General features: G+C 48.6%; 1 protein-coding gene and 1 long non-coding RNA gene across 2 annotated transcripts; one reads left to right on the plus strand and one right to left on the minus strand.

Annotated features, from left to right (window-relative positions):
• Window positions 1-135: 135 nt before the first annotated feature.
• Fbp1 (fructose-bisphosphatase 1) lies at window positions 136-25,824 on the minus strand. Its single transcript, XM_005334887.5, has 7 exons — window positions 25,489-25,824; window positions 14,073-14,235; window positions 12,198-12,290; window positions 7,317-7,457; window positions 3,604-3,741; window positions 2,291-2,410; window positions 136-504 (listed from the first exon to the last, which is right to left on the minus strand). Exons 1-7 carry the CDS (start codon window positions 25,656-25,658, stop codon window positions 313-315), a joined length of 1,017 nt encoding a protein of 338 aa, XP_005334944.1. The 5' UTR covers window positions 25,659-25,824; the 3' UTR covers window positions 136-312.
• Window positions 10,275-11,198, plus strand: LOC144369986 (uncharacterized). The gene is made up of 2 exons (XR_013429871.1): window positions 10,275-10,643; window positions 10,822-11,198. It is a non-coding gene; the product is annotated as an uncharacterized LOC144369986 (long non-coding RNA).
• Window positions 25,825-26,934: the final 1,110 nt, after the last annotated feature.

The following is a 26,934-nucleotide window of genomic DNA, read 5'->3' on the forward strand; positions in this document are numbered from 1 at the left end:
ACTCTTGATTCTCCATCATCCCCTGTAAAGTGGGTCACTCCCGTGTTTATGCACAAGTCAGTGTGAAGACTGAATCACCTAAGGTTGTGTGCATGTTGCTGTCACCATCGTCCTAACTTGACACAAAACAATGAAGAAAGGAAGGAAGAGAAGTTTATTTCTCCTCTTTCCACTCGGAATCCGGCTCGCCCACGGGGTTAGGTAAAGGTGCCCCGTGCTTTCTGTGTGCTGCCTGGGAATGCACAATCGGGCAGGGTGGGGACCAGGGCCGAGAGGGAGGCCATTCCTCCAGGTGAGGGCAAGGCGGGCGCCTCACTTGGCAGAGTGCTTCTTATAGATCTCCAGGAACTCGGTCACGTCGTCGGGGGACCCCAGGATGACCGGCGCCCTCTGGTGGATGTCGGTGGGAACGATGTCTAACACAGCTTCCTTCCCCGTGGTGGCCAGTCCCCCTGCCTTCTCCATGACGAAGGCCATCGGGTTGCATTCATAGAGTAGTCTCAGCTGGAAAACAAGAACCCGACACTGGCGTCCTCACACCAGAAGTCACTGAACAGAGAGGGGGGCTTGTTGCCCAGCCCAACGGGGCAGAGCTGCTGGGAGGTCCCAAGGTAACCCATACTCTTCCCCTCCTCCGGGTTGCAAAACTTCCCTCCCACCCCTGGTTGCTACGGAGAAAAAACCGCCAGCAACAGACGACCCGAAGCCACTTTGAGGCCGACCACCTGGAGCCAGGACAAAATGACATTTTGGCAGCACTGATGGCCCCCTCCTCTTTATAGCACAGAAACTGGACTTAATGACTGATTCTCTGTGTGTTTGGGATGGAGCTTTGCCGAATCTAAAAGCATTTTTAAAAATCCACAGTAGTGTCTGGCTGCAGACATCTGGAGAACAGACCGGCTCCTCCAAACAGTGTGACATTGTTTGCAATTCTGTGTTTCCTTTTACGATCCTCCCATGGCTCCAGGGCTGGGGTTTAGTGTGTTACACATCTTGGCAATTACTTTTAAATATGAACTTTTTTTTTTCCTAATATGCATTTTCTTGCAGTCTGCCTTCTGAGCAGACAGCTCTGTGCAGATGTCTCCTGACTTGATTCCCATATATGTGTCAGCTCCAGACTCTAATAAAAAATGGAAAAAGAGGAGGAGCTTCTATGTTTGTGTTCAAGAGCAATTTTTGAGGCATTAGAGCCAAGTGCTAGAAAGCAGGCTAATCACACAGGCTGGAGTGCACCTGTGGCCCCAGAAGGCTGGGGTTTCAAGTAAAGAAGAATGCCGTCGGGTACCTGGCCGCCCAGTGCCATACACAGAGATGTGAATATAGCAATTGCTAACTATCCTAAGGGGATCTTTCTTGCTATTCATTATTGCACATTAAAAAAAAAAGAGGGAGCTGGGGCTGTGGCTCAGTGGTAGAGCGTTTGCCTTGCATGCATGAGGCACTGTGTTCAATCCTCAGCACCACATATAAATAAATAAAGGTCCATTAACAACTAATTTTTTAAAATGTTTTTAAAAAAAGAGGACATAATCCTGGGGAAGGAAGCCATTGTCACTTTGTGTAGAGAAAGGGGTATTCCTTGGCCATCATAAGAAAGCCTGGCCCACCCCATGTCTCGTTAGTACCAGTAAAGTCCTGGGGAAAGCTCCATGTTCTCCAGAGACTCTGTTCTTCCCTAAAAGTTCTCGTATTTAAGGCAGCAAATGTCAGGCTCACTGGTTATTTCTATTTTATGCCTTTTGAAATTGATCAAAGACCTCTGATATATATATTTGATTTGCTTCCTTGGTAATGAGACTGGACCATTTTGCTTCACTTTATGAGTGAAACTCATTTTGTCCAAGCCAAACCATGTACCCACCAGAAGCTCCAAGCCCTTTCAGTCCCCTCCTGACCAGAACTCCATCAATTGTATTTTTATTATTGTTATTTAGTTGAAAATGGACACAATATCTTTATTTTTATTTGTTTATTTTTATGTGGTGCTGAGGATGGAACCCAGTGCCTCACACTTGCAAGGCAAACGCTCTACGGCTGAGCTACAGCCCAGCCCCATCAATTCTCTTTTGCTGTAGCCCTGGAAGGGCTCTCGAGAGAGTGTTTGTGTGTGTAGTTGGTGTCATCTGGCTTTACCTTGAATCTAGTAAAGAATGTGCCACAGACGTCTTCAGCAGCAACCAGAGGACCTCAATCTGTCTGAATCTTTCTTTCACATGAAGTCGAATACCCCAGGCTAAAAATGAGATCCACTCCTTCTTGATCACTTTTTGGGGAATTTTCTCACCTTTCCATTGGGGCTTTTCTTGTTCGCAGGGTACAAAAAGATCCCTCCATAGACCAGTGTGCGGTGAACATCGGCCACCATGGAGCCCACGTACCGGGCGCCATAGGGCGCTGAATTATCCTACAAAGAGAGAACAATAGTAACCAGGGGTGCAGAAAATTAAGGCCATTCTCTTTATGTCTCTTATGCATATTTGACTCCAATCATTTATGGAGCCGCTATGGAGCTGTGCTAAGAAATGCAATGAAAAATCCTGTTTCAAGAAGCAGAAAATAGAATAACAGAAACAGCCTCCCATCCCTCTCCCCACAGGTCAAATTACAGGAAGAAGCCCCCAAGTGAATGTGGTTCCTTCTGACCAAGGTGTCGGAGCAAGCATCACAAAAACTGTTCCATTGAGCAGCACCTCAAGGTTGGGAAGGATGTGAGCAGGCTAAGGAGCTGGGCAGGGCCACACTGTGCGTTTCATGGCAGGAGAATTTGTACAGCTCTCTGCAAAGACCAGCCACCCAGGGCCTGGGGGAGTGTGCAAGCCAGGGCTGGGCACCAGAGGGCATCAAGGAGGGTACAGAGAAAGAGGAGAAAGCCTGGAGCCGCTCTGAGGACCCTGAATGTCATGCTGATGACATTAGGGTTTCATCCTGAGAAAATAGCAGTTGTCGATGGCTTTCAACCAAGTACCACAAGTTCAATCCCCAGTACCACAAGATGAGCGATGCCCACATGGAGCCCGCTATATGGCCTGTCCTCCTTCTCCTCTTATTCACCAACTGTAAGCTCTTTAGAGAGATGCCAGGAAGCACACACTCTGTCTCGGAATGACAGAAAGAAGCCCATCTCAGACACGGGCCTGGAGGACCCACCACGTGGCAGGTGCCTGGGTGGAAATACCACATTTTGTACCCTCTGTACCCACAGGTAGAAATGCTTTGTCACCTGAAACACATTCATCTGGTTGACATTATAATTATCCTGATTTTCTTCAAAGAGCAAGTGGCAAAGGCTGAAATAACACTCCAATTCTGACATCTCGGGGCAAGAACTCCAGCTCCCAGCACCCGGATGAGAGCCTAATCACAGATCAGCACAGGCTGAAATCCAGTTTGCTTCTGAACCTGCCTCCTTTTGCACAAAGCAGGGTAAGTCATGAATCAGTGGGTTTCCACATAAATCAAGAGTCCCAAATAAGACCCGGGGCCCTTCTCAATCCCAGAGGTCACTTTTCTTCTCAGGGGACACCCCTCCCCCAAGAGCTGCCCCTGGTGCCAAAGGCCCCAACACTGTCGCAGCCCCACCCCTTGCCCCTTACTTACGGGCGGGAACTTTTTCCTCTGGACATACTCAGTGACGGCGGGGTCGAAGTCCTTCGCGTAGCCTTCATTGAGACTGTAGATGTTACCTTTCTTTTTGATCTTCACATTCTTGTCCACCAAAATGAATTCTCCAATGGCCTTTGAAACAAGAAAGGAAAGGTAGAGAGCCTTCAAGCAGCCTCCCCCAGGAAGATCAAGGTGTCAAGTGGCCAGGCCGGGCTGAACGGGGAGGTGCGTGGCCTATGGTCATACCTCATCCCCAGGCCACCGGGGACTCCTGCCAAATGCCCCAAGAACTGCAGGCAGGGTGAGAGAAGAGAGAGCGGTGGGAATGAGTGAAAAGGAAATGGGATCCCCGTGACAGGGGAGGCTGAGGCAGGAGGGTTGCAAGCTCAAGGTCAGCCTGGGCGAATGAGCCAGACCCTGCCTCAAAATAAAATCAAAAGGGCTGAGAATGTACTTCATCAGCAGAGCAGCATGGTTTCAATCCCCAGGACTGCAAAAAAATAAAATAAAAAGTCAGGCACACACCTGTGATCCCAGTGCTAGGGAGGCGAAGGCAGGAGGATTGCAAGTTCAAAGCCAGCCTCAGCAAGTTAGCAAGGCCCTGAGCAACTTAGCAAGACCCTGTCTCAAAATAAAATGTAAAAAGGGCTGGGTATGTGGCTCAGGGGTTGAGCACCCCTGGGTTCAATCCCCGGGACCAAAAAAGTAAAATAAAATAAAACAAGAGGGAAGGCGAAGGGTTGCTGCAGAAGTCAACAGGGTGGTAAACAGGACTTCTGACTGTTTGCAAATGATTTCCGTAAAATAAGAAAGAAACCATGCAGACATAGGGCAAGCAGAAATGTGTAAAACAGCAGCAAACCTTGAGAAAGAGGAAGAATTGTGTGTCCAAAGCAATATCAGAGATGCCTTTGTACCCACTGCACTTGAGCTGTCTCAGAGGGCAGCTGGGATTCAGGAAGACAGACAACAGCAGAACCACAGTCTCTGAGCTGGCATTTCATTCTGTCTTGGCTGTCTGTGTGTTTCTATTGAACAAAGTGGAACCCCGAGTTTTGAGTCCCAGAATATGCAACTTCGGGCACCTTTGCTCACTGATGTGCAAAATGTATCTCAGACACCTCCTCCCACATGCCCGGCACTGAGCAGATGCCTCTGGGGTTTTGGTTCTTCAAAGGAGACCTGAACTGGGTGGGGGGGAGTGCCCATAACTCCTGCTGCTCTGGATAAGGATTGTTATGGACGCCTATGTGGGAGAAGATGACCCGGCGAAGGGGGGGCGGGGCTCTGCCCACTTGGAGGGCAGGTGCTCTATTGAGGTGAGTTAAGAAGCGAGGCCAGCCATTTATTCCCATAACAAAGATTGGTTCCTGTTAAAACTAGAAGGAAGGGAGGGAGAATTCACAGTGGTCATTGATAGTATCACTACAGGTGACTCTTCCTTTTTACTTTTTTTTTTCTTTTTTATTTTTCCACTTCCAAAAATTTTGACCATAAATATATAGGAACATTCTTTTATAATGAATAAAGCAAAATAAGTAAATAAATATCTTTTTTTTAAAAAAAAAAAAAAGCATCCAGAAAAGGAAGCACGACAGGCAATAGGTACTGCGTGCAGAGCTCAGTCACCCTGTCCTAGATCTAGGCTGAGGAACCAGGGTGCCAAGGAGCGGGAAACTCCCAGGAATGGAGACCAGAGACACAAAAGCTCCTCAAAAGTCAAAGCCTGCTAGGAATGCAGTGGTTTTAGCAGAAACCCTCAGCCTGTCCTTGTAGCAAGTCAAAACAAAGAGGAGGAAGTGCTCAGCATCTCCCAGGTGGGCAGCTTGCCCTCCTCAGGCAACAGTGAGAGGAAGAGTACAAATCAGGTCGCAGGTGGCAGCTGGCAGTACACTCTCACAACAACCCACCCTGTTCCTGCAAACCTTTAGACCTAAGGAGGGAAAAGACCATCAGATACACGGAAGCCTACTCTTGGAGACCCCATCTGCAATCAGGAAGCAAGAAGAGATTTGATTTCCCTACATGTCCACGACTCAAAGGTAACAGAGGGAGCACCAGAAAGACACGTGGGGAAGCCGTGGATGCTGGCCAGGCGAGACGAGAGCTGGGTCCTGGACACGGACTGAACTCTGCTCTGGTTCCGCCACAAATTCCCCCTGACATCATCTCATTTGTTAACTGGTGCTATCACCCTGCCCTTGTTTATTTATTAAGTGCCATGCTTCCAAGGAGGTGAAAGTCCAGTTCTGTTAAGAGTGCATGGATCAAAAATGGCCCTGTTCTGGTTAATACCACCTGCCACACATACCCAGACACTACCCCCATGGGCCTCCCTATCAACAACCGGACCCACAGAGGATTCCAGTTTGCACTTCATACCTTGTTTTTAGTGTGTCAGCACAAAACACACTAAATGTCACAGGAAGACATTTCTAAAATTAAAAGAAACTTATAAATCCAATTTCCCCCCCCTGGCACCCTAGACCAAGTGCATAGTGAATGTGTCAACTCATGGACAAGCAGTCCTGTGAGTGCAGGGTTCAGTGGTGGGCTTGGTGGCACCAAATACTTAAAAGAGATTCCTTTCCCTAATTTTACCAGTCCTGTGAAAAGTATCCTCTACTTGATTGAATAAATGATGGGCAAATTTATGGACACGTAGAAGCAACTGTCCATAAATTAAAGCTATGAGTGAACATTTTTCAGAGCCGCACCCTGGCCTCTCTATAATGTAACTTTTCTCTGTGTGGTGGACAAAGGGGTTATCTTCATTCCCTTCATTTATTTTCATTTCCTTGAGTTCATCAAAGTCTTATCAAAACTGCAAGGGTGAACTGAGATTTGGTACACACATACACACACACACACACACTCACACACACATACACACATACAAAATCAACTTCATTTGGGAACTGCTGGGGGTTTTTTCCCCACTTTTCACAGGACCGGGGATCAAACCTGAAGCCTCACGCCTGCTAGGCAAGCAGTTTACCACTGAGCTACGCCCCCAGCCATTTTTATTTTTTATTTTGAGTCAGCATCTCACTAAGTTTCCCAGGTGGCCCTGAACTTGCCATCCTCCCTGATGGCTATTTTCGAAGAAGCTATTTTGAAGACGGGGTATCCCTCTGTTACATGACACTGTGGGGTACCGCTTCCCCTCACGAATTCCCCTCCCGGTGAATGAGGTAGAAATACTAGCAGTGGATATGGTGGGTGGCCCACAGACCCTCCACAGGCCCCACCTGTCCACCCTCGTGTTTGGGTTGGCTGGTGCAGTGTTTACACATCTAGAAACATGACACTTTTTCAAACTCCAGTGTTCCTTGAAAAATTGTACAATTTGGCAAGACCCGGGGCTCTGTTCCCAAATAGTTACAATTGCTGCTGGACCTCTCCAGGCCACCCCAGTCCCTACCACTGCCCCTCACCCGCCCTCCCCTGCAATCTGGCCTTCCTGGGCACGACGGGCTTTTGAGTCATTGGAATAATGGAGCAGTGGCCGTTTGAAAGACTTCATCCTGGAACAAAGACCCTGCTTGTGCTCTGGACAGACACCATTTCGCACCTCCGTCATGTTCCCGTGTTCATCTCCCTCCCCTTCCCACCCCACCCTGCCCTCTCCATCCCTCTGGCCCACACACAGTGTACACCAACTCCCAGCCACCACCCAGCACCCAGCCTCCCCCGCGCCCTCTCACCGGGTCCAGCATGAAGCAGTTGACCCCACTCTCGGTGGCCAAGACCAACATGGTGGCACTGCCATAGAGCGCGTAGCCAGCCGCCACCAGGTTCCGGCCTGGCTGCAGAGCATCCTTCTCGGAAGGCTCACCCGAGGATTGCTAGAGGAAAAAAAAAAAAAACAAAACATGTTTTTGTTTGGTTTTATGGATCTTTTCTCTGGGTCCACCATTAGCAGGATGCATTGTCCAGGTGTTCTCCTAATGAAGCAGGCATCTTCCCAGAGGGACCGTCCTCCACATCCGTCACATCCTTATTACATTACCACGGCAGCCTTCCCACCAGACCCTGAATTTCCTGCATCTGGATGCTTCTTTCCAATCAGGGGCCTCCTCCCATTCTTCTAATTTGATAATCCTTCATCTCTCCATTATCACTTCCAAAAAAACAGCATGCTTCTTGCCAGCTCCCTCTAATTTAATCTGATTATGGGCATCAATGTCCTTCACCTGCCTACTCCATCTTTATTTAAACCAATTAACACCAGGCTGCAGGGCAGGGAGTCTGGGAGGAAATCAATTTCAAGAGCTCTTGCCAGTCACAGCACAGGCTGTGTGGTCATATCATCTCGTGTCCAAGAAATACTCAGAATTTGCAAAACCTCCCCAGAGTCACTGCAGGGAAGGCAGGTGCTGCCCAGCTTTTGACCATGACCCACAGTAAAAAAAAACACATTTTAAAGCTGATCTCATAGAGGTTGAGAGTGGGTAGAGGCTGGAGAGGAGGGGAAAGGAGAGCAAGACAGGTTAGGCAGTGATACCGTCCCAGTTAGACAGGAGAGGCAAGCCTCCTGTTCTCCTGCACGGTAGGATGACTACAGATCATGATAATGGACTGTATATTCCAGAAAAGCCAGCAGAAAGGACTGTGAATGTTCTCACCACAAATAAATGTCAAATGAGGAGAAAGACACCCTTGCCCTGCTTTAAACATTACACAATGTGTGCATGTAGCAGGCATCACATGATATCCCAAAGTAATTGTGGTCAGTTTTGAAAGAAAAAAGAAACACATTTTACATCAGGAACCAGTATAGCCCACATGCATATGTGTGCGCGCGCACGCACACACACACACACACACACACACACACACACACACACACATACAAATTAACCAACAATACCTACACTTAGAATGTGACATAGACTCTATTTTTTTATTCAAAGCACTGAGTCATGTGACCCAGTTTATCTAATAATAAGAAAGGAAATGACTTAAAAAGTGGCTTATAATCCGTGATTTCTTATTGATAATTATGTTCCGTCCTCAAAATAGCCCTAAACAAACTAAGTTTGATGCTCTCTGCCTGAACTTTTTAAAAAAAATTTAAAATGGCCAATTTCCTCCAATTTCCTTTACTCCTTCAGCAGCTGGAGATCGCAGAAGCTGAGAGTGTCTCTACCAAGGAGCTGAAGAGCAAGGTTCCCAGCAGACAGAGTCCAGGTCATTTCTTCCTAGAGCTTTTTAACGTGTGGCCCATGGACCATCTGCATCAGAATCACCTGAGGTACTTGTGAAAAACGCGTTCTCTGCGGCTGTAGCCCAGACTTACCAGGCCAACTTGTCTAGGCTGGGTGCTGGGATCTGCATTTTATTACATGCCATAGGTGACTCTTGAACCAACTACTCCGATAAAAGGAAAAAATAAAAACAATCCTCTCCGTCAGTTCTGCCCATGGTTTTCACCTGGGTGGTTGGTTGGTTAATGGTCTAGTTACTTGATTTAATTTGGTTTGTATTCACCAGATAGTGCAGACTCAACCCAGGATCCAAAATTGGAGTTGTTTTCCCTAAATGGCAAGTGTTGCCAGCATCCCACCTTGAAAAAAAAAGAGATTAATGGTTCTGTCAATATGGACCACCTATCTGAGGTCAGAGGTTAACAAATAACTGCTTCCCTTGAATCCAGTGACACAGTGGAAGGACCCGGGCCTCTAACTATCCTCTCCTTCCATTCAGGCCGAGTCCTCTGGAGAGTCCCCTGGCCCAGAACCCTCATGTCTTCCTGCAGCAAAGATGCAAACATAAACAACCAATTCCCCAAAACACTGTTACCGAACACTCTCCCACAGGGCCTTCCTTGCATGGGACTAAGGAACCCAAACACTTGTCTATGACACCCACATACCCAAAAGAAAGCGGAAATAAACACATGGAATCCTAGATTGGGAGGAATTCTCTTCTAGCCTATCACCCTTCCCAGAGCATGAATTTGCTCCTCCAAACCCAAGCACGGCATGCCTTTCTTCCCAGGGTGTGCAGTCCATCCTCTTGCACATGCCTGGGGAAGAGGGTCATGGGCACAAAATACTTGGAAAAATTATAAAGTTTTAGTCCCTACCATTGTCTACCCAAGGTTCCATCTGCTGTAGGTGTTATCTCCCATAAAGAGTAAAGGGGAATCCCAGCAGCTCCGGAGGCTGAGGCAGGAGGATCACGAGTTCAAAGCCACCCTCAGCAATTTAGCGAAGCCCTGAGCAATTCCCTGTTTCTAAATAAAATACAAAAAAAAAAAAAGGGCTGGGGAAATGTGGCTCAGTGGTTAAGTGCCCTTGGGTTCCATCCCTGGTACCAAAAATAAATAAATAAAGAGCACAGGGAAGACGCCTGAGGTGGCGAAGGAGAAAGGCAGAAATGGGTGGGGGTAGGGACTGTCATGTCGCAAAGGTCTTTCCTCATAGTGAAAACCACTAAAGCCTCCTTTTGAAGCTCTGCTTTCAGTTGTGGGGACTGAATAGTTTCAAGGTATGTTGCCAATTTGTGTGTCCAGGAGCGAGTGCAGGCTAGAGGGAGATCGAAAATCGCCTCCAATAGAAAGATGAAAGGTGTTTAACTCAAAGAAGAGAAAAAAAAGGCGGGTAGGAAAGCTGTTTCCAAACACATAAAAGAATCTCAGGTGATGCTCCGAAAAGCCAAATGAGCAATCACGAGACAGACAACTCAGTATTTGGACAAATATTCTAGCCGTGGTGTGGCCTGATGCCTTGAGAGAATTTGTCCTGTGCACATGTCTCCAGCCAGAAGCAGGGTGAGCTGCAGCAGGAACAGCTAGAACCTTGGGCCACATGCTGTCAAGGTCCTTTTGAGCCTCTTTCCAGTCATCACGTGGACAAGGCCTGATCCCAGCTATGGGTGCTCTCCACTGAGCATGTGCACCAAGGAGCTGAGTCCCAGCAAGAGCCACCTCTGCAGAAAGCAGGATAGGTCTCCCTGAATGCTCAGACAATCACCAACCACAGGTCTTCCTGCACGTGGAAGAGCTGCAGCACACCTCTCCTGCTAAGGTACAGACCTGGTGTCCCGCGGGGAAAATCTTGTCTCTCCGTGGCCAGGGCAGGAATGGTGTGTTTCAGGGCATGAATGGGACCAGAGAGAAAGCACCACCTTTGCCTTGGGGGAGAAGGGTCGTCGGAACCTCCTGTTACGCACACTGATGCTGAAGCGCACCTGGCTGTCCCCCAGGGCAAAGGAAAACTCATCCAGTGACCCATGACGACTGTCCCACGGTGCTGCTACCTTCCACGTGGACGGAACGGGAAGCCACGGGCAACAGTGGACAATGCGTCACTTGGAGAAGCAGAGGGGACTCTGGGTCTCACGACTAAGCTCCAGCCTTCATCACCTGAAATATGGCTCAGTGGAATGAACCACGTCATCCACGGAGATGAAGAAACCGGATGGCACAGCTGCCACCTGTGAGCCGTCCTATTTCTAAATACATAAGAGCTGGGCGGGGGGCACAGCTCAGCGGCAGAGCACTTGCCTAGCATGCAACTAGCCCTGAGTTCTGCCCCCCACACTGCAAAACTGAGAAATAAAATAAATAAGACTGAAACCAAGAGGCCCATTTTATACTGTCTTACGGTGGCCACACAGACACTCTTCCTATGTTTCACTTTCTCTGTACTTGAGCATTCTCTCCCTCTCTCCCTCTCTCCCTCTCTCCCTCTCTCCCTCTCTCCCTCTCTCCCTCTCTCTCTCTCTCTCTCTCTCTCTCTCTCTCTCTCTCTCTCTCTCTCTCTCTCTCTCTCTCTCTTTCATATACACACAGACTCTAAAGAAAAAGAAGGAGAGAGGCTCTTGGAGGTGGAGTGACTGCCCAGGTCAGGCAGTTCCAAGACTCAGGGAGGGACCCGTCCTGTGCTGCACAGTGTGCCCTCCAGGACCCACAGCAGGGGGAGCAAGCCCTTTCTACAGACAGAGGAAATAGTTCAGGCTCTACAGGTCACCCAGCCTCTGTCACTGCCACTGCCCCTCTCAGTAGGCCCAAAAGTCAGCCAAAGACAATATGTAAATAAATGTGCCGGTGCCAATTAAACCTTGTGAATGGTGGAAAGTAAATATCACGTGAATTTCATGGACCAATGAAATGATCTTCTTTAGGTTTTTTTCAACCCTTTAAAAAAATGTAAAATGGTTATTCTTTGGTCATAGGCCATATAATTTCAGCAGTGATTTACAGGACTTAAAGGATGATTTTTACATAAATAATCTCAGTTGCTGTCAGACTCTCAATTCCCAATTCACACAGTATCATCATGAAACTTTTTTTTAAAAAATATAATTTTCTAACATAAAAGAAAGATATAGCTAAAAGAGTGAAATATCTTTCTGATCCAACTCACATTTTACTATCATATTTTTTAGAAAACAACTTCATGGATTTTTATTATCCAATTAATGTTGAAAAGCTAGAAGGTGACTTGCTAATCAACTCAAGCCTCAGACTTTCATCCAATAAGTTCTAGATGCTTCCCCTAGTGAAACAGGATCAGATTCTCCACCTTAATTTTTTTGTTTTTGATCTAAAACCAGGGGCTTAATAGATCCCATTTTACCTTTCTGTAGATGCCAAAAATGGTTCCAATGGACACGAGGCAGTCAATGTTTGAAGAGCCATCAAGGGGATCAAAACAGACCACATATTTACCCTGAGCAGAGAATAGAGATAAACAATTAAAATAATAATGATAAATAATAATAATAATAAATAAAAAGAAATACTTTTTAAATACTGTAACAAAATTGGGAATTTACACCAAGCAGTCAAAATGTGCCTGTAGATCAAGCTTAAGAAATGGGAATCATTTATTTTCACTCTGTCAAGGAAGACATGAGAGGAGAGAGAGAGAATTCAAAAGAGAAGATACCATTTAGAATAGGAAGTGCACAGGGAGGCCATAGACTACAAATAAAGAAGTCATAATTTCCTACGTCATGGATAGAGTTTAATTATGATTTTGGATTGAGAGTCCTGGTAGCCACAGAAAAAAGAGAAGCAAGATTAGAAATAATTTCTTATTTGTAAGGGGAAAAAACAATTTTTTAGGTGAAACAAAGACCTTCCTAGCATTCAGATCTATAAGAAACTTCCCATGCAGATCTCAAAATGCCCTGTGAGGTTGCAGTGGTCAACAATATCCCTAGTGTAACTCCCAAGGGAGATGACCCTCTGTTGTAATGGGACCACCAAAGATTCATTCTTTGAATGGGATTTTCAGTGGTATGCTGGAGCTGACTGGTATGAGTTCTCAAGAGCTAACTGTGCACATCTAATTCTGCTTTCAATGGTGTCATGGTGGTAGCTTAAAGTCGGTCTATGATTAATGTATTTATATCATTGACTAGTAAATATTACAAATCAGATTTTTTTTTGAGAGAGAGAGAGAGAGAGAGAGAGCCAGTTTCTCAGCACATCACTGGGAATTTTCCTTCTTCAAGTTAGCCTCCTTCAATGTGGTTTTTAAATGTCCTGCACCGGATTAAGATAATTTCCTGGCCTCTTGCTCTTCACAAATCACCTCCTGCTAGTGGGAGAAACTGGGAAATGGAAATGTGTCCCCTGTGGCAGCCGGAGATGCTTGGGGTGACTGATGGAGAAGGTTCAAAAATGAATTCAATGCATATGCCCCAAACTGCCAAAGTCCATCAGAGAAAAACACCAACTGAGACTCTGACATGTAGTGCTGTTTTAGGAATGATGGAAAGCCAGTGAATAAGACGTGTCCTCCACCCTCTTAATAAAACGGAGACAGGCAGTCTCTTCATCTTCTGATTTCCTTTTCTAGTTCTACTCCATGTCTCCAGTCATCTGGGGGCTTGGGGGCAAGGTAATAAGTCCATACAACTGTACGTCTGGTCCCCAGGGTCTTTTTCATCATAATCACGATTGTGTTGTAAAAGCTGGATTTACTCTTTCATTCCACAATCTTTTCCATCCGTCATTTGGCACTGACCCCCTGCTGTGTGGCAGGCCTCGGGACAGATGCTGGGATACAGAGAATATGATTTGTTCCCTCCCTTGACCGGTAGGCATCCCATGATTCATTCCCAGGCACAGATCAGTGAGGGAAATTCGGAGGGGGTTGCGTGGGCAGGAGGGTCAGGAGAGAAGGCTGGGGATTGGATGCACGGAGATTCCCAGAAGAGGCAGTGAACGGAAGCCAGACTTGGAAGGGCTTGAACCTGCCCTCGAGAAGTGAGGACCAAGGGCAAGTCCATGAGAGAGAAGAACCCACATGATCACAGGACGAATGCACATGGGTGAGGGAGAGTGGGCCTGAGATTGGCAGTAAGGTGGAAGGGGTGCAAAGACCACAGGAAGGAGCTAGAGTGGTTCCTGGGAGTCCAGTCTGAATAAACAGGTAGTCGTTTGTGCAGCTCAGAAGAAAAATGGCTTCATTCCATCCCTGAGCAGGAGGTTCCAGACCCACCCTTTTCTCCGGCTCTACGATGATGGCGTGTTTGTCTTCCTCGGATACAAGAACACAGGTGGAAAAGGACGACTTTAGCACGTTCATAACCAGGTCATTGGAGAGGACATCCAGCTTCTTAACTTGGTCACCTGTCACGTTGGTAGAGCCAGCGATGCCATAGCTAGAGAGAAGAAAGCCACAAAAAAAATAAACCACAGCCACCAGAATCCGCAGACGTATCCACACACCCACTGAAAGGGAGCGTTTAGCAGGATTTAGAAGAAAGAAAAGAAGATAGATGCATGGTGTGGAAGAGCCAATCCAGGACAGATGGGTGCCCCAGAATGACTCCGATGACTGTCACTCTCAAGACCAACTCCCTGTCACCCAGCCTGCACACCTTTGTGGTCAGATCCACATGCTTCCATCTCTTCTTTACTCACATCGGGTTGCCCATAAAGAGCCTTTTAAAATATTTTTCCCTGATCGCACTTCCCCATGAAATGCTAATTTTAATAATATACAGAGGTGCATCCATTTATTACTCTATGTTTTGTTTTGTCCAAGAACCCATTTTTATCCCCACCTGCACAGGTTAAAGGAATCAGCAGAGAGACACAGCAAGCAGGAAGCCTGGCTCAGAGCGACCCAAGGTGTCTGCTACCAAGAGGTTCTACAGCTGCACAACAAATAAGGTCCTGGAAGACAGTGGACATCGACTGGTTTCACCGCCTCATTTTTTACACCACCAAACAGATTCTGAGGCAAGTGTGGGTCCCTCCAGACCACCCAGCCAGAGCAGAGGAGGGTCATTCCCTCTGGCTTGCAGCCTGGGTGCCCTTGGTGGCCCCTGTGGCCCCAGAAGGCATCCTAGGGGATAAGGGAGCCCAGAGCTTTTGCTTTATTTTTAAGCTACCTGAAAGTCAGTAACTGTAGACTTCCCAGAATCCAAGGGGCTTGTCCCAAGTGCAGCCTGGCTTGTTAGCATGAGAGAAGATGCAGGTTTTCATGGCCTGAGATGGAACCCAGAAGGAGGCAGAGAAGAGACAGGAGCCTGGGTGAGCAAAGACAAAGAGAAAGATGAAGAGAAGCAGCATTGAAGATGCCCAGCAGCTGCACATGGAGGTCAGGGTCCAACTGCACCCTTGGGGGATCAGGAACAATTGTCATACTCCTGTGAGTGCGACTGCTTCCTCTCCTGAAGACACATTTTCCCAAAGGATAACTTGCTTGTGTCTGGCTTGGCAAAATGAAGTCCACCCTAAAAACCATCCAAACCCAAATGCCCAGCCTGGGCGACTGTCTCCAGGGGGTTTCCCCAGTGGTCTCATCAATCCCCTTATCAGTGTCCTCCACTTTTGGCATCTTCCCAGCCTGGAAGCAGCGTCCACCCTGGCCCCTACTGGCCTCCTCTCCTCTCTTTTCACCTGTCGCTCTGTGTCAGGAGCAAAAGACCAAGTGTTCTTGCCACGAGTCTCTGGGCTGTGTTTCTCTTTCCACATTATTTCTTTCTGAACTCGATTGTGAAGCCAACGGTGGTGGAAGAGAGCAGCCCAAGTCTGGGTGGACCAGAGGGGCTGTGCCAGAGCCACCAACCCAAACACCTCCCCCCGTCGCTGGCCCCACTAGTGACCACCCCCACCCCCCGGCCAGCCTGGATATCCACCCTAAAGTCACTGTTGATTCAGAAGGGAAGACAGTGCTGACCGACGAGCACATGGGCCTGAGGGCAGAGAGGGGTCCAGACCTCAGCTCCGCAGGTCACTTTCCTGGGCTCTTTCAGAGGGTTTCTTAATGCCAGGGCTCACGGGGAAGGCCCTCCAGTGAATGACTTTTGAGCTTGAGGGGCTCAAACTAATCTATCTCCAGAAAGCTCTCTCCGTAAGAACAGAACAGACACTTACTGGGGGAAAAGGGTTCTGAAGAAAGCTGCAAGAACCGGCCACTCACATTGGCCGCATTAACACTTCATCACCCAGTGGTGCCGGGGAAACCCTAAAGGCAGAGGACCTGAAGAAGCAGCTGGTTGTTGGCCGTGTTTGGGGAAGAGCCACTTCCATGAAGCCTGTGGTGAGGGTCCCATAAGTTGCTGGCGACTGGTGTCTCTTGAGGCTCACATGACTGCCATCGTAGACAGGTTGGCCACCCTCTGGGACCCTCTGTGGCCTCTCTCTGTGGGTAGGAGCCCCTCTCAGGATCCTGGAGCAGCAGTGAGCAAACCTGGCTCATGTCCCCTTCCCCAACACTGAGCACGACCTTCTGTAGCTCAGGGAAAGACACAGGAGAGACCTTTCTGGAGAGAGATTAGTCTGAGCCCCTCAAGCTCAAAAGTCATTCACTGTGTAGCTTTCCTAGGACGTGTGGCTGGAGGGGCCTTCCCAGTGGGCCTTGGCATTAAGAAACCCTCTGAAAGAGCCCAGGAAAGTGACATGAAAGCAGGGCTCAGGAGGGTGAATTGCTAAGCTGCCAACCAATAATGCTGCCATGTGGGTAGGAATGACGTCTGGGTTTGTGTCACGATTTTTGGACACTCTGTGACTCACATCTCAGCATTTGAGGGTGACGGTGGGCTGAGCTTCTCCTTTCCCTCACTGAGCTCCATTCGCCGCTGATCAGGGAGCCACGGCCATATGGCAGCTGTGGTTGGATGAATGCTCACCCCGGCTTCCCCCCTGCATCTCAGTGGGACCCTCAAAGGGGCTGCAAGAAGTCTCCAAGGCAATGCTCGTCCTCGTCAATAGAAAGCTGAAGCAGGTGAGGCTTTTGTGACTTAGCAACGAGGGAAAGCCCTTAGAAATATCTTCCAGGAACTCCTCAACTGAAGGGCACATGGACTTTATCCCCTTAGAAATAATCAAATTGTGCAGGTTGATCAGTCATCATTCCTCAAGGGATAGATTTGCAAGGGCCTCCTCTCCACATTCTGATCACCACATGGACAGAGCCAGAGGAGTTGCCTACAGAGTCAACAGCAGGTACGGCCTAGGCTCACACCTGGCGACAACCTCCAGGGCTCTGCCTGACCCACTGAGCCAGGGCTTTACGGACAAAGCAGCGATGTACCCCAAATGGAAGTTCTAGGCAGACTCAAGAGGCCAAGAGCCAGTCTTGGTTTGGAAGGAGTTTCCATGCCAGCCGTGAACCCCAGATGAGAGGAAGCCCTCTTCACGCCACCTGGGTCTCTTTCAGGTCAGTTCTTTGGGGCCAGAATGAGGCAGCAAATGGGGCTGCAGGGATCTGGGGAACCCTGACCTGGGGAACCTTTCCCTGGGGCCAACCATGCCTTAACAACTGGTGGAGAAAGAGAAAGAAGCTGTAACAGTGAAGGAGCAGGTGGACCTCAGCACACTGTGCACCCCTGGGATCCGCCACCTCTCCAACCCCCACCCAGAAAAGGGGTCTGTAGCAGTTGATCCCACTGCACGGTGGCATCGGCCACAGGAGTTTGTCCTAGATGGGAGTTATTACGGCAGGGAGAGACCACATGGCGAGCTTCTCTTCCTTGGGCCTTTAAGCAGAAATGTCAGAGCTTGAGAGATGGAAGAAGAAAAACTACGTGTGGCCTCCCGCAAGGTACAGTGAGAAGCAAGCAAGAGAATCGGGGAGCAGCCAAGGCCCAAGAGCCGCTGACCACTTCTGCAGGCCATGGAATTAAATGTCCTACACACCACAGCACAAGGAAACCAGCTGAGCACCCAGGGCCCTGAACCAGGGCACAATGTCACAAGATGCAGCTGTTCAGGCATGTGCGGCTCACAGCTGGCTTTCAAAGCTTGAAGCATCTGGGGCATGCGTTTAAACTGCATTATTCCAGAAGGCCCAGGATACTCGCTTCCCAGGTATCCTCATCAAAGTGACTGGAAGAGAGAACAGGGGACGGCGCTGAGCATGTGGTGATGGATGTATTTTGGAAACTCTCTGTGTTGGATTTCGATTGAAGTTTATAAGACGAATACATAATTACACATCCTCTTTGGGGTAATTTTAATTAAAGGGGTTTTGAAAATAGAAAGAGCAGAGCTGATTGACGAGGGACCTATTCTTGCTCCTGATATGTATGCGGCAAGTTAATAGGTACAACTGTTGGGTGGGGGAAACTTCTGGAAGCAGCAGGGAGGGGTTCATCCACTTCTCCGGTGTTTGCCTTGAAAATGGAAACCTGTCCGTGTAGGTGGGTGGTCAGCACGGACCACCAAAGAGGTGCGGACGGACAACCACTTGAGGATCCCAGACGGACACTGAGGACCCCCGGCTCCAGGAGTGTCTCCCTGATGTCAGGAGTCTGGTAACATCTCCAGGAGTGGGCCACCAGCATCAGGGACAGTACATGACCCCCCCTAAGCATGTTAGGGCGAGAGGGCCTCTTCTCCACCCTAGTCAGAGAGGACCCAGAGAAGCCACAGGCTGGGAGGAGCCATCTCTGGTGCATTGGTCTCATGGCCTACAAGAGCCCCTAGGAGCGGGGGGAAAGATTGGCTGCCAGTCCTGGAAGTGCCATTCTAACCCCGATTGCAGAGGATGTGGCCAACCTGCATGGGGCTGCCAGGGGGCAAAGCCTCCAGCTCTGGCGCTCCCGCTGGGCCAGTCTCAGGACGTTCTCTCCCACACACAGCTCTCTGCTTGGGGATGGGCACAGGGGCTCCTGAGATCACTGTTTTCATTTATCTGGTTTATTTTCTAGTGGGGCCTAAACCTGAAGCTCAGGCACAAGGTGAATGATCTCTGAGGACAGAAACTCTCTCCCAGAAATGGTACATTTGAAGGGGCCTCTGGGAGAAGAAAGGCCTTCCAGTTCCTGAGCCTGGAAAAGAGAATATTTTGCTCACTGTGTATCTTTAGCACTTGGAACAATGCCCACACACAGTAAGTGCTCCATAAACTCTTCTGGAATGAATGGATTAATTTAGAGAATAATACGGGATCCAAGGACATCTAAGGTTACAAACTCCATTCAACCCAATGGCATCGTCAAAACCTACCATCCAAGACCCCCATCCCTGACACGACCACTGCAGATTAACACACCTCCTGATAAAAGGCAGGCAAGTGGCCCTTCCCTCCAGCCAGTGCACCAGGAGACGGCAGGACACGGCAGTCAAGGCCATGTGCAGCCTGGAACTAGACAATGGGGGTTCAAATCCCAGCTCTGCCGCATGCTCAGCAGCCCTGTGCAGATCACTCTGCACCCCTGACCTTTGGTGCTTCCTCTGTCACATGGAATATGGTGCATCTGCTTCGTGCTTTTAGAGAGGACTGCATGAGTTGACAGAGGTCAAAGTGTAGGTAAGTGTGAAAGAAATACTACTGTTCCATGGCCATGCCCAGTTCCCTCAGCATTAACACACCCACAATGAGAAGCAAGGTAGGATCCTAGCAAGATGCAGCACCCCAAAGATCTGTGTTCAGATTCTGCCTTTCCCTCTTCCCGATTATGGGACCTCCACCAAGTTGTCCAAACCGTCTGATTGACGGCTTCTGGCCAAGTTTGAAGGCCTGATGGATAACACCTGCAATGCCCCTGGCTCAGAGAAGCACTTCCTCCCTAAAGTGGCACCCACCATTGCTCTCAGACCTCCCAGGCTCTGCTGAGGAAGTGATGGGAGTGACACCACCCAAACCAGTTTCTAGGCAACTTCTGGGGTGACAGCCAGTGCAGAGCTGTTGTCACAAGTAATTGACAAAAGAACAAGTGTGCCAAGTTTACGTACAAGCTCTCACTGAGAATAATATTTCATTTGAGATGTTTGTGACATTTCACTTCCATTTTATTCAATTTAGTTGGCACTACAGCCCAACTAATTAAAGTGGGGAAAATCCCCTCAGGAGTCAGGCTTCTGTGTCGTGACCTTTCCCTTTCAAATTCCTAGAGACAAACATCAAAAAAAAAAAATTTCTTCCTGGAACTTTAGGGGCCAAAATTCAATTTGAGAAGCAGTCCTTAATATCTCATCTTCTACGTTCTCTGTAAACTTCACCAAAAAACTTGAAAAAGTACTATAAGTCACTGAAATTCATAGAATAGGGAATTTCTTGAAGCCTAATTTGCTCAGTATTTTGAAATCCTTGGAAATTTGGATTAAATGTTAGCATTGATTATTGCATATGGTTTCTACAATAGGATGTGCTGTTTCTGGGCCATGAAATCTGTGATGCTTCACAGGTGATTTCTGATAAACAAGGAAAGCTGCCTTTCACAGCAATCCTGAAGACAGTACTGGACATGTGGACCAGAGCCAGGGCCTGCCTCACCTTGAGACAAGCTCTGCAGGACTTCCTTGGTTGGTGCACGGACTGAGGACCATTTCCTCCTGATGTCAACAGGACAACGTAAGCAGCAACAGCTTAGACAGTGAGCACAAGAACCAAGCTCATCTTCAGAATTCCCAATCCAGGAAAAAGCAAGGCTTATTATTTAATCCTTATCACTAAAGTCCAATGTAACAGTGGTTTATTATTGATTGCTTCCATGGTAAATGACCAACCACTCACCCAGCCAGGAGCATCCAAGGGTTAGTTCAGAAATACGGTGAAGAGGTGCCGACCAAGCAGCTTTCAAGGTCATCAAAACAACCTTTGCTTGTGTTCACGGAGGCTGAAAATGGGCAAACAGGGCAACGTGGGGCTGGCTGTACTTTCATGGAAAGGAAGTCATAGTTCACTCTCTGGTTATGTGCAGAAGATAAGCCAAGAAAGAGAAAATAAATCTGATAAGGTCTCCACTAGTTTAATGTCATCAACACTGCAAGTCTGAAGGCAAGCTTAAGCATGTATAAGCTGGCCTGTAATTCCAAAATTAAGATGAAATTTCATAGTATCTTCTTCTATCACCTGAAGAAGAACCCACATGCAAATGTAACTTGTGAACCCAACAAAAACATGATAGGAAAACGTTTCCTATTGCAAATTTGTTTTCCCACGTGGTGCTCTAGCCTGTATCCCTGCTGCTAAGAAATGAAAAGCAATATATAGAGAACAATCCTCCCCCCAAGAAAAAAATAGCCTTCAGGAAAATAGTTATAACATTGGTATCTGATTATAAGCTCACCTTCACACAACTCCCTGAGTTTGAAAACACAGCTGTCCCAATCTCACAAGTGGGGAAACTGAGGCTCAGGAATGCTATGTTGCCTGCCCGTATTCTCAGAGGAATCAAGGGCCAGGAATGTGAGAAATGCACTCCCAAGTTCCTGCTGTGCTAACTCCAGTCCTGATCTCCTTTCTTCTCTGCCTCAGAGAAAGTGTGCCAAAGTCCAGTGGCCAAATCTTTAGTAGGCACTTCTTGCCCAACTGGCACATCTGACTGTGGGCTGGACATCTCCAATGGCATAGCTCTCCAATACCTCAAGTTCAACATTTTCATAATGTCAAAACCATCTTTTCACCCTTCCCCAGCCTCTAAAACCAGCTCTGCCTTGGAGGAGCTTGTGTGTTTATATAGTTGGGTCTTGTCGTCTGTATGGCTTTGTTTTGTTGTTTTACTTTGTTTTGTTTGGGAGAGGTGGGCACCAGGGATTGAACTCAGGAGCACTTGGCCACTGAACCACATCCTCAGTTCTACTTTGTATTTTATTCAGAGACAGGGTCTCACTGAGTTGCTTTGTGCTCGCCTTTGCTGAGGCTGGCTTTGAACTCATGATCCTCCTGCCTCAGCCTCCTGAGCTGCTGGGATGACAGACGTGCGCCCCTGCACCTAGCTGTTTTGGTTTTTGATGGTGCAACTGTGCTCTCAATTGCCAGAACCAGCTCTCTGATACCCGCCCCCTGCCCTTCTCATCTGTCCATGCTCAGACTCCACCTTCAGGTGCGTTCTCCCAACTCCTCCAATGCCACAGCTCTCATGGCCTCTTACATGAACCCCCTTTCTCGCGCATGCCAGGCAAGCGCGCTACTGGTTTTCCAAATGTCTCATCTGCCAACACCATCCTTATAGCCCTCTTCTCCCTAGATTAATCTCCAATAATGCCACTGCCCAACTCAAAAACCTCTGCCCTCTCCCTTTCCATAATCTCCCAAATGTGTAAAGAGGCCACTCTTGTCACTGGATGCTCCTCCAGGACACCCCCAATTTCACACCACAAATGCCCCAGCATGTGTACTCCAGGCCCTGGTCAAACTGAATGAGCAGCTTTCCCAGAAACACTCTCCCCACTCAGGACCTTTCCTCACCTGACCGCCCAGTCTAACTGCTCCACAGCCACCCAGCCTGTGGCTGCCCTTACTGTCCTCACAGAAGCCCACCTTGATGATCCCCAATCCCTCATGCCTGAATCATGGTCCTGGCCCCTCTGTGACAGCATCTCTCAGAAGTCCTCCTATGTTCTACAACAAATTCTTGCCTTGGCTTGTTCTTCTGGTGGTAAGGTCTGTGCTGTTACATCTCTCCGTCTCTTCTGGAGCTTTGTCCTTTGTGGGTGTGCAGCAGCAGTATGTTAAATGAAGTGGAGCCCAGGAATTCTTCAGGTGGTGATTTGGAAACATGTTCAAAAGGAAACCAGCAACATCTGTGCCACGAAGCCACAAAGCTTAAGGCTGTGGAGGACCTCTTTCTCCCCAGGAATGCAAAGAAGTGGGACAACAGAGACTTTGTCACTTGAGCCATGAATTCACCAGCTCTTCTTACAGGCTACTGTAAAGAACAGAAGGCTGCCCACCTCCTGCACAGATCTGAATGCACTCTCCCCTCAGGTGGGTGGAGAGGAGCAGAAGTGTACAAGGCTTCAAGGCCATGCTTGCCAAAGGACGGTGGCTCCTTGGGATGTAATTCTTAATTCACATCAAAGGTGGGATGAATGAATGAGATTTAGAATTGGGTGAGTTTTAACTTTTTAACTTTTTTTAAAAAAAACTATTTTTTAGTTGTCAATGGACCTTTATTTTATTTATTTACATGCGGTGCTGAGAATCAAACCCAGTGCCTTGCACAGGCCACACAGGTGCTCTACCACTGAGCCACCACCCCATCCCCACTTTTAACTCTTGTTTTGTTTTGTCTGGGTTTGGTTTTTGGTGGTGCTGGGGTCTGAAATCAGGGCCTTGTACTTGCTAGGCAAATGCTCTAACATGGAGCTACACCCCAGTCAATCTTTAATGGTTTCTTTAAAAATAAACAAATAAAGCATATGGTATACAAGAAGATCCCCATGCTGGAGTTCTGGAGACCTGGGCCACAAGCCAAGTCAACTCACCTTCCTGGCCTTGGGGTCCTCAGCTATACAGAAGGGAACTGGACTAGGTAGCCCATGAGCCTCCTTCAGTTCAAAACTCTCTTACTGGGAGCAATGAACGTGACTTCACTGGCAAACTCAGGTTGGCACAGAGGAAGAGCATGTGGCCATCAGGCTCCAACCTTACACTCCTGATGATTCCTAATGGGTTGTTATCGTAAGTGAGTTCACAAACTGTGCCCGTGTGTGCACCCACTCCCTTGAGCATATGACCTTCTAGAGCAAATCTTCAGCACTAATAAGCTCTTTGAGGGCTTGCTGGCTCCCCACCTAACACATCAAAGCCTCTGATGAATGTAATTTGGAAACCTGGCTGGAGATCTTGTCGTATTTCTACCGGTCTGACCACATGTCAGCCTGAGCACAAACTTATTTTCCCATATCGTGTCAAATGAAAAGGCAAACTGGACACATATGTTAAGAATGATCCCGTTGTGTTTGCTATTTGCATATAGGAATATGTAAACATGTGTTCATGTATAAATCTGTATGAGTGTAAAGAAGTATCTGGAAAATACTAGGGAAACTGTCAACAGTGGATACCCCAGGAAATGGATATGGGGTAGTTTCACTTTTTCCTTTGTGTTCTTTTGAATGGTTTGATTTTTTTTTTTTGTATAAATTAGTGCAACTTACTAAGTAGTTTATAACAACAGTGATTTAAAAAAAAAAACTCATGTTCACATCTATCAAGTCTGAAGTACACATCTTATGAGGTCATAATTAGCACCCCTTTTCCCAGGTACTGCTATCTGAGGTTGCTTAAAAGGTAGGACACCTCAAAGCAGATCTTGTGCTCCTGAGTCTCTCTTGGGTTGTAAAGGGTACTGACATGTTTTTAAAACAAGATAAAAAAAATGGAACTGCTATTTCTTACAAATCACCCTCGTTCTTAAAAAGGGCTAAAGCCTTGAGGCCACCGACACTTGTAAATTAAATCTGTTTGCTAAAGCAAAGAATCCTTAGAAACACATTATTAGGAGGGGCTGAGAGTACAATAATAACAGAGTCGTCACCTTTCTTAACATACCTGGCCCTGCTTGACTTCGGAATATAAATGTGACCATTCGCTTCTTTCTTAAGAATTGGCTCAACCAACCCATTCTGTGGGACCAGAGCTTGCCAGAAAACAGAAGCCAGGTCACACTGCTGGGGAGCTATAACAAATCTAGGGAGGCATCCCAAAGTAGCAGGACCGGCTATGGGCATCCTGTGTCATTTTGTAGTGTCCACAGGTGTGGGACAAGTCAGGAAGGGGTATGGACAATCTGAAAACCCAGCTATCCTTCAAGGGAATTAAGAACCAAATACTTGTGCACACCAGAACAAATCAAAGGGTGTTGTGTGGCTTACCAAAAGGGTTGCAAGGAGGTACCTCTGAGTCCCCATGTTCCCTGACTCCTCACTACTCATAATGGTGATCAGCAACCCCCACCACAGGAGGACTACTTGGAAATGCAGAATCCGGGGCCTCACCCCAGACCTACTGCAAGAAGGGCCACCTCTGAACAAGATCCACAAAGGACTCCTGTGTGCACAGAAGTCTGAAAAACACTTCCTAGCTCATTCGAAACCATTCTACTTGCACACATTTTTAAAACTATTCACTAACCCAGAAAGGGCCTTACACACCATTATTGTAAATGGGTAGAGATTTTGAAGCTCACCGGGTGAATTTTTTCTGCTTATGAGACAGTGTGGCAATTGCCCTAGACAGGGGTGGGCCAGTGGAGCACGGGGCACACTAGGAAAAACTTCCCAGAGAGAGGGATAGTTGTGTTCTTAGGACCTGGGCAGACAGGCTTCCTCCCAGCCTGCCAGGACTTTTGGGGTCCAGGAGATACTGGACTGGGACCCCGTTCCAAAGGGAGTGAAGGAGGCCAAGGAGAAGAAGGGAAGGAAGCCCTGAGCTAGCACTTTCCTGAGTCCCTGGGGTTTCACTAGGATGTTGAACTCGGTGGCAGGTTCCTCCTGCCAGAGGAGAGGTGCAGGGTGCGCCTGGGAAAGAGGCCCCAGGTGGCCACCTCTAAGGCCAACAGACAGGGGAGGGCTGTGTGCATCGGGGCAAGCTTCTGGAGAGGGAAAGAGATGCTCAGATGTCAGAGTGGCAGAACAGCAGGAGGACCCGAGGGCCAAACGCGGGATTGCCAGGCAGATCCCCAGGCGGACAGACAGACAGGACGCGGCCCCAGGCCTGAAGCCCAACTCACAGATGCGCGATGCCCGCCTTGCGCACCGCGGAGGAGATGGCTTTGATGGCGGTGCAGAGCGAGTTGAGCAGCTGGGTCATCTCGCCCGTGCCGCGAGCCTTCCTGCCCTCCTCCATGACGAAGCGGGTCACGGTGCTGATGTCCGTGTCGAAGGGCGCCCGGTCCGCCATGCTTGCCTCTCGCTGGGCGGCAGGTGCAGGTGACAGGTGCGGGCGGCAGGTGCTGGTGACAGGCACAATCGGCCACACGCAGCAGGAGGACGCGCCGATCCACAGATTGACCTCAACGTGTCCGCAAGTCTCGCGGGTTAGCTGGCCGGGGCCGAGTCCCCTGGGAGCCTTTAGGCGCCGGGTCCCGCCCCGCCCCGCCCCGCCCCGCCCCGCCTCGGGAACACCTCCGCGCTGCGCCACCTCGGCCCGCTGCGCTCCGCCCGCGGGAACTTTGCTGCAGGGTCCGGATCCTCCTCCTCTCGGTCTTCCTGCCTCCTTTCCGCTTGCAGCCGGCACGCACCGCACCGCGCCGCGCCACCACCTCGACTTCCCCCACTGTCGCCACCTGCTTTGTGGGGCATTACTCTGGGCGACATGCACAATCTCCTACAGTCCCACGACAACCCCACCCAGGAAGAAGGCCTGATTCAGCCCTGCCCCCTAAAATAGAAAACAGAAGTTCAGCAAGGTCACGTCTGACCAGTCAGTCGGAGACACCCACCCTCCTGCCCACCGTGGCCTGGTTTCAGCACTGGGATTCCCCGCTTGGCATCATTGCCTGTCCCCTGCTGTGGTCTTCTGCCCACCCTGTCATCTGACTCTTCTGACCTCCATCAGGAGAAGTGCATTCCCAGGTCCCTCACTCCTCTGGCCTCCCAGGTCTTGATCCTTAATCTGAAGCCTCCTCTTGTCAGGACTCCTAGAACTGAAAAGCTGGGGGGTGAGTGGATTTGGTTTCCAGTAGGTGTGTTTTGCAGGGAAAATAGTTGCAGACGCAAAGAAGAGTCTCCTGGGGCCTGGAGGCTCCACTAGCCTCCTCCTGACCCATTTGTGGCCACAACACTGCTGTTTCTCACGCTGATTTATGGAACTATGGTTATTGAGTACCTATTGCATGCCAGACCCCATCCTCCACTCCAGAGATAGAGTCTGAAAACACAAAACTCCTGCCCTCCTTAAGCTTACACTTTAACAGATGATTTAAATAAATGAATAATAGACCCATTCATTACCTAAGCCTCAGTGCTATAGAGAAAATGAAATAGACAGAGAGAGAGAGAGAGAGAGAGAGAGAGAGAGAGAGAGAGAGAGAGACAGAGAGAGAGAGTCCCCATGGAGGCAAGGAGGGGCAGGAAGCAGAGGAGCTCAGGAAAACTTCCCCGAGAAAGTGATGGTTGTGCACAGAACTGAAGATGTGAGCGAGGAACGGGTGGGAAGGAGGAGAGTGGAGAGGTTG

Source organism: Ictidomys tridecemlineatus, chromosome 13 (genome assembly GCF_052094955.1).
Source record: "Ictidomys tridecemlineatus isolate mIctTri1 chromosome 13, mIctTri1.hap1, whole genome shotgun sequence".
In the NCBI taxonomy this organism is placed as follows: Eukaryota; Metazoa; Chordata; class Mammalia; order Rodentia; family Sciuridae; genus Ictidomys; species Ictidomys tridecemlineatus.

What these genes read in the sequence shown, in the direction of transcription:
- Fbp1 (XM_005334887.5), bottom strand. Translation starts at nt 25,658, where the DNA reads ATGGCGGACCGGGCGCCCTTCGACACGGACATCAGCACCGTGACCCGC. An exon ending in TCGTAGAGCCGGAGAAAAGG is followed by an intron (nt 12,291 to 14,072) that starts GTGGGTCTGGAA and finishes TTCTCTGCTCAG; the next exon opens with GGTAAATATGTGGTCTGTTT. An exon ending in TTTTTGGCATCTACAGAAAG is followed by an intron (nt 7,458 to 12,197) that starts GTAAAATGGGAT and finishes TTTTTCCTCTAG; the next exon opens with CAATCCTCGGGTGAGCCTTC.